The sequence below is a fragment of the Calypte anna genome, chromosome 27, assembly GCF_003957555.1.
Source record: "Calypte anna isolate BGI_N300 chromosome 27, bCalAnn1_v1.p, whole genome shotgun sequence".
Taxonomy (NCBI): domain Eukaryota; kingdom Metazoa; phylum Chordata; class Aves; order Apodiformes; family Trochilidae; genus Calypte; species Calypte anna.
The window spans coordinates 5,330,797-5,347,241 of NC_044272.1; the positions used below are offsets into that span (position 1 = coordinate 5,330,797).

Here is a 16,445-nt window from a genome sequence, read left to right on the forward strand (position 1 = left end):
TGCTGAGCCCCTGGGTGCCCAGGTTGCCCCCAGAAGCTGTGGCTGCCCCATCCCTGGCAGTGTTGAAGGTTGGATGGGGCTTGGAGCCCCCTGGGCTGGTGGGAGGTGTCCCTGCCCATGGCAGGGGGGGGCACTGGGGGGGCTTTAAGGTCCCTTCCCACCCAAACCAGTCTGGGATCAGCACGGGCAAAGTTGGAGCCAGATCCAATCTTTAGAAACCCTGGGTGTCCCCATGTCCCCTCTCTCTCTCTCTCCCCATGTCACACCCGCTGTCCCCACGTCCCCTCACTCCAGGTGTCCCCATGTCCCCTCTCTCCCCATGTCCCTCACTCCAGGTGTCCCCATGCCCCCTCTCTCCCCATGTCCCCTCACTCCAGGTGTCCCCATGTCCCCTCTCTCCCCATGTCCCCTCACTCCAGGTGTCCCCATGCCCCCTCTCTCCCCATGTCCCTCACTCCAGGTGTCCCCATGTCCCCTCTGTCCCTTGTCCCCTCACTCCAGGTGTCCCCATGTCCCCTCTCTCCCCTGTCCCCTCACTCCAGGTGTCCCCATGCCCCCCCCCCCCCCTCCCTCCTCTCCCCTCCCTCCCCCCCCTCCCCTCAGGAGGTGCCGATGCAGCAGCGCCCCCTGGCGGCCTCTCCTGGCTCAGGCGCCTGAAGGGGAGGTGGGGGCAGTGTCCCCGGAAGCGGAAGTCGGGCGGTCCGGTGCGGTCCGGTCCGGTCCGGTGCGGAAGTGCCGGGTGTCGGTGGCCATGGAGGGGCTGTACCACCAGACCAACAAGTGCGTGAGGCGGGGGCGAGGCGGCGGGGGGGGGGGGTGTGTGGGGGATGACGGCCCTGACGCCCCCGAGGGCCCGTCCTGGGCCCGTCCTGAGGCGAGCGGCTGTGGGGGATCCCCCTGGGTGCCCCCGCAGGACGGTTCTGTGGTGACAATTGTCTCCTGACAGCCCGGAGCGGAACCGGGAGGTTCGGGGAGCCGGGGCCGCCGGCTGGGCCTGTGTCTGCCCGGAGCCCCGGCCTCCTGACGGCCACGTCAGCCCCGGGCCTGCCCCGGCCTCGGGGCTCTGAGGCGCAGGGGGATTCACCCCAAGGAAGGGGCTTCTCTGTCACCGGATTTACACCAGCTTAGGGCAGACTGATGTGGTTGGGGCCTGAGCGTTCTGCAGGTGTTCTGTGACAGTTCACAGACACAAACGTGTGGCTCCACCTGATGAATTTGTTGTTTCACGGACAATGGTTGTGAGCTGTGTGAGGAGTGGTGTGAGGAGTGTGAGATGAGGTGAAGAGTCTGGCAGCTCAGAGCTGTGCAGAGCAGGTTGTGGGAAAGAGCCAAAGGAGGGTGTCAATCCAAACCTTCCAAATTTCTGTGATAATGGGTTTTTGCTGAGCTGTGTTGAAGGAGGTGGAGTGGAAAACAATGGCACAGTGACAGTGAGCTGGAGATGCACACCCATAACAGTGACTGCTGCTGAAAAGGGCAATAATTCTGTCTTGTTCCAGTTTTAATATTGCCTCATTCTGTGATCCCAGACTGGAAGGGACCTCAAAGCCCCCCCAGTGCCACCCCTGCCATGGGCAGGGACACCTCCCACCAGCCCAGGGGGCTCCAAGCCCCATCCAACCTTCAACACTGCCAGGGATGGGGCAGCCACAGCTTCTGGGGGCATTGCAGTTACTGAGTTGTTGTTCTGTTGTAATTTGTTGTCTGCCTGGGGTTATTCTGCATTTCCAAACCCTCCTCCCACCTGCTCCTCAGAATTACCATATTGTCTGGCAGGGGGAGAATCCCACTGGGGGCATCCAAGAGAAACTGCTTGAAAACAAAACTGGAGAAGAAGTGTGGGTTGGAAGGCAGTGGGCACTGAATGGATTCTGTCCTAATTTCAGTCCTTAGGACAAACTTGAGTTTCTCCTTAGCAGAACAGTGTCATGGTTGGGAACTCAGCCATGATAGTTATTAACCCCCCACATTAATAACTGAAGAATAAATATTTTATTACTTTGTTGGGTGAGTTGGTTTCTGAGGTTTGGCTTCATAAGATGGTGCTGTAGTTATATATCTGTGTGTGTACACACACCATAAAAAGAGTCATTAATGTGATGGAAATGATGATATTTGAAATACTATTTGAAAAGGTTGATGCTGTTTTAACTTCTGAAGTGCATTTCTTGGTGCCTGGATCCCAGCTGCTGTCAGATTGTTCACTCCAGGTGTGTCCCAGTGTTCAGCAGTCTGACTGCAGATCCTTAGGACAGAGAGAAGTGGGCAAAGATGATGTGACACTTCAGCTGGAGATTGTCCCAGAATTCAAGGCCTGGGGCTTTTTTCCTTTTTTCTTTTTCTTTTTCCTTTTTTTTTTTTTTTTTTTTGGCTACTGCTTGCCCACCCTCAGGAGTTCCTCCTGCTCCTCAGTTTTTAGCTCTCTTTTAATTTCCTTCGGTGCCTCTGTAGTGTGTAAGGTGTGACAGGCACTGAAAGTCATTCCTGAGTCACCTTCCCCAGTGCCACTCCTGCTGCTCCCTGCTCTCTCCTCAGCCCAGAAGGAACAATTCCATCAAAGCTGCCCTGTACTTTACATAAATTTACTGCCCTTCCCTTTGCCAGTGTTTTTGATTTCTTTTGAGGAGGGAGAGACCAAACCTTGTTCAGGTTTCACGTGCACCACCTCCTCTCCCAGCCACCTCTTTCCTCTGCTGCCACTGGAATCTTGGCTCCATGGTGGTCTTGGAGTAAATGGCTTTTTTTCAGCATGCCAGGGGGGTGGCACAGGGGTTATAAATACCAACATAAATACCAACATTGAAGGGAAAAAGCAACTTTTCAGCCTGATTCTTGTTTTCACTCTGGAAGTGCTCTGGGAGGTGTGTGTTCAGATCCAGCATGGCCCTGGGCTGAGTTCTCTGGGCTCAGTGATTGTCTGCACTGAGCACCTGGTTACTGTCCTGGTCTAAAAAATACTTTTAAGTAAAAGAAGCTGAAAATGGAGGTATTGAAAACTGATTGGGTTTTCTAGCTGTTAACTGACCTCTGCTGTTAATTCACTCTTTATCTTTTGATAGGCAAGTCCATGAGGTGCAGTCATACATGGGGCACCTGGAAACCTCAGACAAGGAGTCAGTGCACTGTAAGTAATTAATTAGAGAGGGAAGTCCCACACCAGTGCTGCTCTGATGGCATCACCAGCCTTGTGTGCTTTATCATTGAGTTTGCAGTTGTTATGGGAACACATTTGTCTCTTCAGTCACTGTGATTCACTGCTGAGAGATGTCTCCAGTTGGAGAGCACTGCAATTATTTCACTGCTTGACTTCAGTAAGATGATGTTTTGCATGAAGGACAGAGTGGTAAAGACAGAAGAATTTCCTTCAGATTGTTTTCCTGCTGTGATTCTTTGACAGTAATTCCTCTGCAGTGTCTTGCCATGAGAATGCCAGGTATTTTTTGGGGTTGCTACATTTTGAAGCTCATGGTCAGGTTCTGCTGTGGAGACACCACAGAAACAGGTTAAAAAATAAACCCCCCACTCTGATGCCTTCACAGGGGTGTGAAGGACACAGAGGTGTGGGCAGGGCTGCAAATTCAGGACATCACAGGGTGAGTTTGTTACAAGCTCAGAAGCTGAGCAGTCACTGTACTCCTGTCCTCTTGCTGTTCCTGAAGCATCCACTGACTGGCAGTGTTCTCTAAAAATCCTCAGCCCAGTTTCTGGGGAAAACACTGTGGTTTGGTGTGCAGGAATTTAAGCAAGATGCTTCTGATGGTTCCAGCTTGCATCAGAGTCAGACCCTGGCATTCCATCTGCTTAGGTGAAATAATAGAACAGCTGGGCCTGGAACTGCCTCAGGAAGGTGGGACTGTAACCCTGTGCTGGTAAAATGATGGGAATAAAATACCATGATGTGTCGTGGCCTGACTTCATACACCTGTGCAGCACTGGCAGGTGTATCTTGGACCTCAATTCCTGCATGGCTAATTGCTAATGAGCCTCACCAGGAACTCTGAAGCACAAGCACACTGCCTTGACACTTTTGCCCTTGTTGACTTCCCTTACCCTGAGTGTATCTGTGGAGCTGTCTGTGCTGCAGAAAGGGCTGACATAACTTTTCCTCTAAAAAATGTAGGGACTTGTCCACTAAGTGCTGTTTTTTTTGTGGTGGTTGTACTACTGCTGGTACAGTGCCAGATTTCTGGAATGCTGTTCACTGGGTGTGATTTTGGACCCCCTTGAACATTACCCTAATTTGTCATCTTGCCTCTGCTGCTTGAGGTCACCTCACGATTATGCACCAGCTCACATGGGCAATGAATGAGCAGTGTTTATAAATATACTTATCTATCTATACATGCAATTTGTGTAGAGATTTTTATATATATATAAAAGATGTATTATATATATGTGCTCTAGATATTAGTACCTATTTTAGGATTTATGGGGAAAAGGGTTATTTTTGGCTGAAGAGCAAGAAAAAGTGCCCAGAAATCCCAGTTTGTGTTGCAGTTTCCTTTTCCAGCTTTGACCATAGAATCCCTTCTTGCCCAGAGGAGTGGAAGGTGACCAAGTAGTGTTACTATTGCTTGGACTAGCAAAAGCTGTAGTTGTCTGCCTGCTCTGTTAAGTTTAGCAGTACTAAAGGACAGAGAGCTGAAATATGACAATTAATTGGATTTGTGTCTCCATGGAGATCAGAGGCTGGAGGAGCTGTCAGTGCTCTTTGCTCTTCTGGGTTCTGCTGAGTCTGATTTTCTGCAAGGTCCTGAGATACTGTGGAGTAGTTATCAGCTGGGTAATGCTGCTTTCCTGCACACCTCTTTAATCCAAACTCAACACCAGATCAGGTGGGGTCTGTAGGATTTGGTGATTGCTGGTACCAGGTTCTGACCACAGCAGCCTGAGACTTCAGGAGTGTCCTGGTGGCTGCATGGACACAAGGCTTTTGTCCTCTCATGTCAGGCTGTGGATCTGCTGGGGGGTTGTGCCTTCAGCCTTGCAGCTCACCACCTTTAAACACAACAACACCAGATAATTAGTAGTGCTCCTGTCTTTCACCCTTCTGTGCAATTCTTTAAGTTGTGAAATGCTGGGATGTGACCTGGTTACACTCTGTGGCTCTCAGGTGAGCTGGGGCTTGTACTGGAGTCCTGCTGCCTGCAGGAACTGCAGGAGGTGACTCCTCTCCCCTCTTGTCTCAGCTTCTCACCTCATAAAGTGACACGTGGTGCACTTACACGTGGTGCACTTACACGTTACACTTACATGTGTTACTCTTACACATGGTGCACTTACACTTGCAAGAGCTTCACCCCTGTTCTGTGAACACCCCTGTGTTCACGCCACATCTTTCTGAGCTGTTTGGCCAGTCTGCTGATTCTGTCAGCTCTGAATCCTTCCCATGCTCTGTCCCTCTCCCCTGCTATAGGTATGGATGATGTACATTAACCCTGCCCTGCTGTAGGTATGGATGATGTACATTAACCCTGTGGTAACAGTTTTCAGGGAGTTTAATTTCCCATTGTTGTGAGAACCATCCTGACAATCAGCTTGTGTGAGCAAATACTTCCAAGGGAGCAGGAAGGGGCTGAAGGGGAGAAATGTGGGAGCTTTAAATCCTAATACATGGAGATGATAGGGAAAGAGGCACAAATACTAAAAGATCAGGGGGTTGCTAGCTCCAGGAGTCTCAAATTAGTGAGTTAAAGAACTGGCTTTTTGTGGTAAGTATTGCTCTCAGTTGTTTTTTTAATCCAGTTAAGGATTTGCATCTGTCACATTTTAAATACCAGTTTGAATGCTTTTGAGCTGCTGCCTTCACTCATATTACAGTTCTTTAATTCAACTCAAATCATGTTTTTATTTCCTCACAGTGGTAGAAAATGAGATTCAGGCCAGGATAGACAACATATTCAGCAACTTGGAGCGTCTGGAAATCCTGTCCAGCAAAGAACCTCCCAATAAGCGACAGAATGCTAAACTGTAAGTTCACCTTTTTGCTATGATAGTGATTTGCAATTATTTCCATTAGATTTATTGAAGCCCTTTTGATTTGAGTGAAAATGTTACAGTTTGCATACAGTATGCTCTACAGTGGAAAAATGGAGGCACAGATTCATAATTGCATTCCTGCATGTAGGCACAGACTGGTGATGGAACTGGAATCATGGCTCTCTTCTAAGGTGGGCAGAATGTAGCACTTTGATGCTTAAATGACATATAGAGTAGCATTTTTTTTTGCTTTTGATGAAATAATTGGAAAAATAAATAATATTATGGAAATAATGAATAAAATAACTGCAGCTGGTGTCATTTCCTTGGAACCATTTGCCTCACTGCCGATGACTAAAATAAGGAGGTTTCTAAAGTTAGCACTGGTTTGAGCTGGAGGTTGGACTAGAGACCTCAAGACTTCTTGTTCTAATTTATCCTGTGACTCTACTGTTAATGTTTTGTCCCAAAATGCCTTTGAAGCTACGAGGGGTGGATCTGGACTTCTTTGTAATCATCAAACATTTGATCAGACACAGTGGAGTTCTGGACATGGTTTTAGCCCAGTGAAGATGTCTCCTGTATTGCCCACTGACTTGTAAACTCCTTTTAATAAGAACCAAAACTTAAGAACATGGTGCTAATTAATGAAACTTGAAAGCTTAATCATTTACATGCATGAAGGTCACAAAACAGAAACTTCAACTCCTGCCACCTTTCCAAACCTGTGCTAAATGAGGAATGTGGATGTAACTCCTGAAGAGCCTGGTCATGACATAGCTTCAGGAATTCATAAACATTCTGATGTTAGCCTCCAGCTCAACAATCACCTGTTCAGTGGAGAAACAAGGCACAGGGATCTGGAACAGAGGCCTGACATTCCATGTGCTTTTTCCTCTGGATCCTGAGATTCCGTCATTCTTTACGATTTGTTGCCGCTAGTTTAGATTGCTCCATTATTCCTATAAAAAGCACCAAAAAAAAAAAAAGAGTGTTGTTTATTACCCCTGGAATGCCTTCCTGTTGTTGCTCCCTTGCAGCCGGGTTGAGCAGCTGAAGTATGATGTGCAGCACCTGCAGACAGCTCTGAGGAACTTCCAGCACCGCCGGTACCTCCGGGAGCAGCAGGAGCGGCAGCGGGAGGAGCTGCTCGCTCGTTCCTTCACCACCAATGTAAATACCCTTTCATTTCACACCTCTGTGCTCCAGGGGCTGCAGCCTTTCAGAGAAGTCCCAAGCAAGGTATAGGGATGACTGCAGTGGTGGAAAAATGTCATAGTATGTGTTGAAAAAGTACAACTTGCAAGGAAGAGTTGGTCTGGTAAGAGGCAGCAGTGCAGGGTTCCAGAAGCTGCTGCCCCTGTTTTACCCAGCACATCTCCTCGTTTTACAAAGCAGTTTCCAGAGAGTGAATGTCCTCAGTGCCAGAGTATACATTTTACTTGCATTTGTGGCAAATGTCTTTGTCAAATCAGGAGGTTTTTAAACCTTCATACACCTGCTGTCAGTAGATGTCAGCAAGCTTTCATTTGTTCAAAAATAAATAACACAGCTGGGGAAAAAAGACACCTTGCTTTTTGCCTGTAAATGAGTCAAAAGTTTTTAATGACAATAAGGTGTTTCTGTCAGTTCTTGGTAATTTTTAGTTCCTCCACTGGGAAATCCACCCAGGTGCAAATTCCTAGAATAGGATTAGTGTAGGTTTACTTTCAGATTTTTCTGTAACTCAAAAGCTAGGGTTTTTTTGTTTTTTTATTATTGTTTTGATATTTTTTCTTTCAGTTTGAGTTTTTTGTTCTGTTTGGTTTTATTTTTTTATTTTTGGTTCAAGGCATACAGCTTGGCATTTGTTTTCTGTATTGTCATCCATTGTTAGGGCAAGGAAGAATGCATGTGAGCAGTGCTGTTTCCTTGAGATTTGAGGAGTTCAATGCACTTCTCAGACATTTTGTTGGCTATCTCAAAGTTATAAACAAGACTTGAACACTGAAATTTGAAACCTGATTTGTTTTCAAATACTGTGGTGTTCCTATGCAAATATGGAGATAATTTTGCTGTAGGAAAACTTGTCCAGAAATAAAGCCTTGTGTAAATGGAACAGTTTTGAGGAGCAGTAACAGGCTTGCAAGTGCAAAATAAATGGCAAGGGTTTTTTCCTACTATTTTCTAGTTTCTTCTATTAAACAGAAGCTTCAGCTGAGTGTGTAAGCACTCTGAATGAATCACTGCTACACAGACAGCAGCTTTTGAAAGCTGTAGCATTTTTTAACATTTTGCTTAATTTGAAGATAAAATTGGTCTTTAAAACTTTCCCTTGTAGCATTTTGGGTCAAAAATCTACTTCAGTGTTTTTCATGCTTCCTTGTGGTGTATTTAAAATACCCTGCAAGGTCCTTGCATGGGAAATGGAGTCCCTTCTGATCTGAAGTTTTAATAAATACCTGAAATAATAGCCACCCAGATGCAGATTTCAGGTGCTGCTGCTCTGCAGACTCACCTGAGACAACACTTGTTCCACCCTTAGTGTTTAACATTTGATCAAAGAGACGCTCGTGCTGCTGAGGCTTCTGCACCCAGTGACTGCCCCTGCAGCTGCTGACACCTCTGCCCTTTATTTGTCATTCCCCACAGTAAGCACAACACCTGACACTGGATCCCACATGTCATTCCTGTGTTTATGTATTCATTTATTAATAATTACCAGTCTACTCACTGCAAGTTTGGTGGTGTTAGAAGCAGGTAACCTGCAGGTGACAGCCACATGTAGGACATGAACCATCTTTTGCCCTAGACAGGAATCCTCCCATTCTGAGTACCTGGAAGCAGGAAGCTGCCACACTTAACCTCTTACCAGTGCAAGGGTTCCTGTGGGTAAAACAATGTGTGAGTGATGAGCTGGGACCTTGGCTCCTGGTGGAATGGTGTCCAGAGAAGATTAAACTGGAGGCTTCTGAAAGTCAGAAGTGATTGCATCCTCTGACCTCTTCTGCAAGCCCAGTCACAGAGCTGTATCCAGCTATTTCCATTTCAAGATTCATAGTTTCTAACTGAGCTAATGCATCTTTTCTAGAAAAAGGTTAATTTTCTGTTTAGATGAGGCCAGGGTGGTGATGAATCCATCCTTCAGTGAGCTGGGTTCATGCCTGCTTGCCCTCACTGTCAGAAGTCTGCACCTTGTTGCAAATAGGAGTTTGCAGAACGTCATCTCCCAGGTGTTCCTGTGCTGAGGAACAGGGTATGGAATCTTTCCAAAGTCTTCCATTTGCAATGCAGAAATGACTCCTTGTGAAACTAACACCTTCTGTTAGTTGTGATGTTCTCCCTTGTAATACCCTTTCCTACAAATATCATAAACTGAGATTTTCAACATTTCTCCACTTTTAATCTGACTTTTTATCTTTCAAGTCCTAATTGCAGTTGACCAGCTGATCAGCTTTGCCTCTTGGCTTGTTTCCTGGAGCCTTTTCTAGTTTACTTTTTTTCCACCTAGATATTGATGTTATATTTAATATCCATGTGGAAAACCAAAAATGTTTAGAACATAATCCTTCAAGTCCTGTCACAACATTTGTCTCTGCATGTTCTTTCCTGGCTCTGTCTGTGTGTGAGCAGGCAAGGTAACCGAGACGCTGCCTTTCCCCCACAGGACTCTGACACCACCATCCCGATCGACGAAACATTACAGTTTAATGAATCCCTCCAGAATGCCCATCGTGGCATGGATGATCTTATTGGCAGTGGGACCAACATCCTGCAGGGGCTGAGGGACCAGAGAGTGACATTAAAGGTGGGGGCATCAAATTTTTTACCAGAAAGACCCCACACTTTTCTGCATTTCTGATGATCAGGCTAAGTAAAAGAAATACATGAGTTTGTTTCAGTACACTGCTTCATGCTGGGAAAAGCCCACACTCTATTTTTCTGAAATCTTTCCTAATAAGGTGAATAAAAGCAACATCTCTACACTCTTTTTTGTGGCTGGATGGCCCCACAGTCTTCACGTGCACAGTATTTACTATCAGGAGTGGTGAATGTTATGTTATGTTTTGTTCTGTTATGGTCTCTTTCCTTTATTTGTTTGGTTTGATTTTGTTCAAGTGAAGAACAGGAAGTAATGGCCAGCTGGCAGATGTTGATTCAGATCTTAAATCAGGTTAATATTTAAAACTGTTCCCAAATTTCACCTTTTTAATCTTTTGAGACCAAAGATATGGTGGACTGAGAGGAGAGAAGAGAAACAAGAGGGATTTTATTTTAAAGCATGGTAGTAAAACTTTGTGATGGGCACGTGTGCTATTGACCATGCTTGTAGAAGGAACACCTTTGAAGTCTTGACACTTTTTGAAGCAGGGTGTTCTGTAAAACGTTGGACCCAGCAGTCAGTTTGAGGGATGATGCCACCTCTCACTCTCCTGATGTGAGGAGGCTGCTGCAGCAGTGCCCAGCTGGGTACCCACACAGGGGTGTGATGGGGCTGGCCCTGGGCAGTGTCTGAGTGTGCTGGGAGCTGAGCTGTGGTGCTCAGTGCAGCCCCTCTGCCTGCCCATTCCTATGCTACCTCTGAGTGACTTCTCTAGAAAGTTCCTTCTCACCCACCTCTGTCTCTCACCTACCTGCACCATTGTCACTCTGCAGCTCTCATGTTTCTCCCTTCTTCCCAGAGGGGCTGGTCCAGCTCTGACCTGTGCCCAGAGGTCAGCTACGTGCCTGTATTTCAGTTGCCTTTGCCTATTGCCCTCAAATTAAGCAGGACTTTTCCTGCTGCACTGCAGTAATGTCTCCTCCAGATCATATCTGGTACCTCCAGTTCTGCAGCTCCCTGTAAATCTGTTATGTCCTTACTGCTCATGTGGCAACTGATGGGGATCCACGTTCTTAAATAATCCCAACTGCAGTGAAACAAAGCTGAGGTGTGGGTCTGCCTGCAGTACACCTGCAGCACTCTGTTCAGTGGAGGAGAGACTTTTCAGCAGAGCTGACAGGACAAGGGGTGATGGTTTTAAACTGAATGAGGGGAGATTTAGACTAGATATTGGAAAAAAAAATTTACAAGGAGGATGGTGAAACACTGCTCCAGGTTTCTCAGAGAGATGGTAGGTGTCCCATTCCTGGAAGCATTCAAGATCAGGTTGGATGGGGCTCTGAGCACCTGATCTTGTTAGAGATGTCCCTGCTGACTGCAGGGGGTTGGTCTGAGTGACCTTCACAGGTCCCTTCAAGCCTCAGCCTATGATTCAATCAATTCTATCACTCAGTGCTTTTCTCCAGAAGGATTAATTGAGGTGGCATTAATTAGACTTTTGTATGCCTTTTCATTGCACTTCACCATTAGCCTTACAAGCTTCTGGACCTCCTTTTCAATGTCTTGTTAGTATGAACTGTATTTCATCAGGAGGGAAGTTCTTTAGGAAAGATTGTGTGATCAGGATCCTTTGAGCTGCTGTTGGACTCCCTGTCTGAAAAAGGACCAGAAGACCTCTCAGTGCCTCCATAGGTGCTGCATTTCCTCTGAGCCTCTCTTTATGATGTCTTTGTCTGGAGAGATTGTTTTGTATCTTTAACTACTTGTTCATGTGTGTAAATTAATTAGTCTCATCCAGCTACTTACAGCTCCTGTGCCCATCTCCTCTTACAGTGTAGGAACTGTTGCCCGACAGCAAGTTCCACTCATGATGAAATATTCTTAGACTGCTGAGTAAGAAGTGTTGGACCATGAGGTTAATTGTTTCTTTGCTGTCTTTTTATTCTTAGGGTACTCAGAAGAAGATCCTGGATGTTGCCAACACGTTGGGCTTAAGCAATACAGTCATGAGGCTGATTGAGAAGCGAGCCTTTCAAGATAAATACTTCATGATTGGGGGAATGATTTTGACTTGTGTAGTTATGTTTCTTGTCGTGCAGTATCTGACATGAGCTCCTCAACTGCTGCCAGAGGAGATGGTCTTTTGGAGCAAGATGGACTGTCCTCTAAACTCTACTTTCCTCTGCCTGCTGCTTTGGATGAGCCCCTCCTGTGAACTTGAGAGTTGACAAATCACACTTTGACACACTGTCACCTGGAAAGCATGGAGGCAAACAGATTTCTCTGGGGACACTGTAGAGAATGGCCCTGGAAAAATCTCCCTAGTCTTTACTGCTCTCATCTTAACGGTCTGAAAGTCTAAAAATCTGGTTAAATAGGAAGCAGAAGTGAAACTTTTCCCCAGCTGTATTGCAAGGTAGGAATGTCCTTTTGGGAAGACAGGAGTGAGAGGATGCAAAAGGAAGAGTAGATGATACAGTGAGATAGAAGTAACCCTGATCACTGGATTTTGCAAAAGGATGTCACCGAGTGGAATTGTGCATTGTTTGTGAGCACCCTTCTGCAGAGTAACTGCAAAAAAGAGGCAGGAAATGCAGGGTTCCCATGGGCATTTTGCTTGGAGGCAGAAGGATTTTTGGGGAGGGGTCTAAAAGTACAGTTACCACCTCAGCTGTTTGCTTTTTTGTTTACAGATACAGTATTAACCAGCAAAAATCTTGCAGTTCTAGGCTGAAATACTTCTCACCTGAGGTATGTTTGGTACCTTTTTCTGCCCTGCTGCTTCCCAGTGGAAGCTGAATGCTCTACTCCTGCCTGGTTTTGGTCAGATGCAGTCAGGGCTATGTCATCCTATCCAGCCTCTGACATCTGCTAAGACTGACATTTTTAGTGCTCATGCACCACATTTTGGTGAGTTGTGTTTATATTCTGAGGTGGCTGGCTGGGGCTTGTGCTCTGCAGCTGGCACATTTTGAATTGATGAAGCAGGCAAGTCCTCACAGTCCTCACATTGACATTTGTGAATTTTATGTTCATGCAGCTGGAATGGGCTCTCTGCTCTTTGCATTCAGAATAGTGGTGGGATTGGGCTGACACACCCATCACTTTAAATCAGTTTTCAGAAGAGTTTCCTCAAGTTAGTGCCTTGGGATGGCAAACATCCCTCATCCTGGGGAACTGTGCTCTTGGCACTGCCCTTTGTACCCTCAGAACTACTGTGAAAACACCCTCATACCTGTCACCTCACAGCTTAGCTGTGTCTCCTTGGTTGTAGGTAACTGTCCACCCTTAAACATTCTTGGTTATGAATTGCCTCATTGTTTAAATGTAGCATTCCTTTCCCTGCTGTTAGGATGGGCACCTGGAGATTCTGAGCATCATCCATTTCAGTGAGCCCTCAGCTACATTCCCACCCAGCTTTGTGTGCAGTCTGGAGCATTTCCAGATGTCCAAATGCACAGCAGTGTCACATTCAGATGATGTGGCATAATGCAGGCAACCCCTGCATTTTTGTTTCTGTCAGGAATGGTTGTGGGTCTTTTAATTAGTAACAGATTGCAAGTTAAGTTCTGCATCCTGTCTTTGCTGCAATAAGCTTTGCTTTTATTATGTATCCTGTTGCAAACTTGGAGAAAGGGTATTAATAACTGTAAAAATGAATTTCAGTTAATATGGGCAAGTGAAATGGGCTTTAGCTATGCTTAACTTCAGTATTGACTGACCTGTGTGCTGTGGCAGAGGTTTAGCACCCAGGGGAGCACCCAGATTGCTGTCACAGACCAGTGAGCCACATCCCTGGGACCCAGGGAAGAGGAATCAGCAGTGGGAGTGGGAACTGCATGGGCAGGGGAGTGGAGGCCACGATGCCATCAGTGCCTGGATGATGCCAGGAAAGCCTCAGTGCTTGCAGTGTACACCACATGCTGCCCACCTTCTGGATCCCCATTTTGTGCTTCTCGGTGTGTTCAGTGCTTCTGAAATGTTTTGTGCTTTTTGAGCTCCTCCTGGGCTCTCCCAAGGAAATAAACAGACCAAGAATCCCTTTTCTTTTGAGCCTGAGGGACTAGGGAATTAAGAGGAGAAGAGGAAGTCTGAGATCATCTGTCTTACTGTATCTTTCATCTAAATCTTTAATCTAAATGTATCTTTAAATACAGAATCTGATAGACTCAGCTTACTATGCACTTGTGAGATCATCTATGAGATCAGTTGGGCACCAGGATTGCTGCCACCTCTTTTTCTGTTCTGATAAACTGGCCCAATTCCACCTTGAGTTTTCAACTTCATGGTTTAGGATGTCACTGACAGTGCTAAACAGTTGTGGCCTGGTGTAGCAGGGTTTGTCTTATACCAAGGTGGGGCTCTGGCCAATTTGTTTTCTTCTTTTTGGCTTCTGGTAAGAGCTATATAATAACTGGAACTGGATTTTCCTGTCTGGTTTTGGGACTAGCTTGGCATTTACACATCTGTTCATTTGTTTTGTCCTTTCAGTCTCCTTGTTCTTGTGCAAACTCATTTCCCCTTTGTAAGCAACAGGTCCTTGCTCTTCCTTGTGGCTGCAGCTGAGCTGTGGGGCTTGAAGGAACCACTTGGAGAACTGGATGAGATGACATGCAGCTTCAGATCTGTCCTACATGTTAAGTCCAAAATGAGTTATAGACCTCTCCAAGCCTCTGTCCTTACATGTGCCACAGTAAGAGCTCAGGTGTGCTCCAGATCCCTGCTGCCACGAAATGAGGCAGAGCTGAGCCCCTGGTGGCTTCACAGCTCTTGGAGCTGCAGCTCTCTGTAAAGGTTCCTTTCCTTCTAAAGACTCCAGTTCCTTGGCAGAGCCATTTTGCTTCTGAACCCATGTGGCATGGGAAGCCTTCTGGCTGTTGGATGAACTGCTCTCGTGGGAGAGGACACTGTGGAAATTAACTTGCCTCTGGAATAAAAAACCTTTTTGTCAGTATTTCATAATTAAAGGGGCAACGGTAGGACATGATGTGATTCATGTGATGTGTTATGTAAATAAAGATTTTTTCAATCAAAATGAAGTTTCTTTTACTTCCAGTAACCTCATGAAGTTGGGGTTCTTCAGCCTGGAGAAGGGAAGGCTCCAAGGTGACCTCAAAGAACCTTTCCAGTCCCTGGAGGGTCCTAAAAAGAAGCTTCCTAAAAGGAAGGTAGGGCTTTTTGCACAGGTGAGTAGTGAGAGGAAAAGGGGAAATGGTTGGAAACTTGGAAGAGAGGAGATCTAGGTTGGACATGAGGAGGAAATTCCTTCATTCCTTCTCTGGGCCCAGGTTGCCCCAGAAGCTGTGGCTGCCCCATCCCTGGCAGTGTTGAAGGTTCGATGGGGCTTGGAGCCCCCTGGGCTGGTGGGAGGTGTCCCTGCCCATGGCAGGGGTGGCACTGGGGGGGCTTTAAGGACCCTTCCAACCCAAACCTGTCTGTGCAAGGTGCCCAAATACTTCCCCAAGCTGAGCCAGTTCCAGCTTTCTGATCCCAAGGCTGGTGAGGCAGAAGGGAAGGACACAGGAAGTGGAAGCGTGGGTGGGATTTTAGAGGAGGGGATGGATGTTGCTCATGGGTCAAAGCCAAAGCTCAGCTGGCACCAAAATCGTGTAGGGAAAGGAGGATTTGTGTAAACACAGCAAAAGGAACCCAAGTCAGCAGCCCCAGGGAAGGGGACACACGGGGGAGCAGGGGGAGCCTTTCCTCCTCCAGCCTCTCCCCGTTTTTGCCCACATGGGGAGGTATGGGGTGCAGGAACCCCCCCTGCAGGGGAAGCAGCCTCAGGAGCTGAGTTCTGGTTCTTCAGCCTTCTGGGAAATGGGGGAGTGTGGAGCCAGAGGGAAACACGCAGGGAAGCTCAGCCAGGGAAGCCCTGGATGGAAGGAGGAGGTATGAGATGTGGGGAAAGGAGATGGGAAACTTGGGGTGGATTTTCTTAGTTCATTGAAAATGGATGGAGAGGAAAAGGCACCAGCAGGTAGAGGGTCCTGCTCCACCTTCTTTCCAGGTGCTATTGAAGGATATCAAAGGATGAATTTAGAGGGAAAAATGTGGCTGTTGATAAGGAGATTGTGGATTTAAAATGTGAGATTAAATTGGTTAGGGCTGAGATTGTCTTTCCCTTGCAATTATGTGTTGTTTTGCAGTAATTCAAGTTCCCTACAACTACAAACCACTTACTAAAGCAGAAAATATCCAGCAAAAAATGGAAAAACAATTACAAATCCATCCAGTGCTGTAGGTATAAAGTAGATACAGATCAGACCAGCCTGTGGCAGGCTGCTCAGACAGGTCTGCACAGTTTCTCTCTAGGGTGGTCCCCTAAGGGATTTGATACAAGAAGCAGTAGCTCAGCCCTAGAAAGAGCATTTTTGATTCAGCTGCAAGCTTCCAGGTGTGACTGCATATGTAGAGGAAATGTAGGAAGGTATAAGACAGAGAGGTATCAGTTTTGAAGCCTAAGTGGAGTTGGAATTTCAGCAGTTAAGAACAGATGGGAATGTGGGCAAGGAATAGGCAGATTGGAGAGGGAGATAATGAGTTACAAGACATTACAGCTGGGTGGGAGAGAATTAAGTTAGAAGGAAGATAGTACAGATAAGTACTGAGGGATGTTTATTCTTGTCTGGTAACTGAAGCTGAATACCTCTGATGTGCTATGTAC

The 16,445-nt window shown here is 46.5% G+C and overlaps 1 protein-coding gene across 3 annotated transcripts; it reads left to right on the forward strand.

The window, feature by feature from the left end:
• Positions 1-680: 680 nt before the first annotated feature.
• On the forward strand, positions 681-14,816 carry GOSR2 (golgi SNAP receptor complex member 2). 3 transcript variants are annotated; one of them, XM_030465845.1, is made up of 6 exons: positions 681-780; positions 3,060-3,124; positions 5,862-5,970; positions 7,020-7,152; positions 9,626-9,766; positions 11,731-14,816. In XM_030465845.1, the coding sequence occupies exons 1-6, from the start codon at positions 752-754 to the stop codon at positions 11,890-11,892; spliced, it is 639 nt and encodes a 212-aa protein (XP_030321705.1). In that variant the 5' UTR covers positions 681-751; the 3' UTR covers positions 11,893-14,816. The 3 variants fall into 3 exon arrangements, with proteins under 3 accessions (XP_030321705.1, XP_030321707.1, XP_030321706.1); XM_030465847.1 differs by lacking the exon at positions 9,626-9,766; XM_030465846.1 differs by lacking the exon at positions 3,060-3,124 and having other exon boundaries at positions 700-780.
• Positions 14,817-16,445: the final 1,629 nt, after the last annotated feature.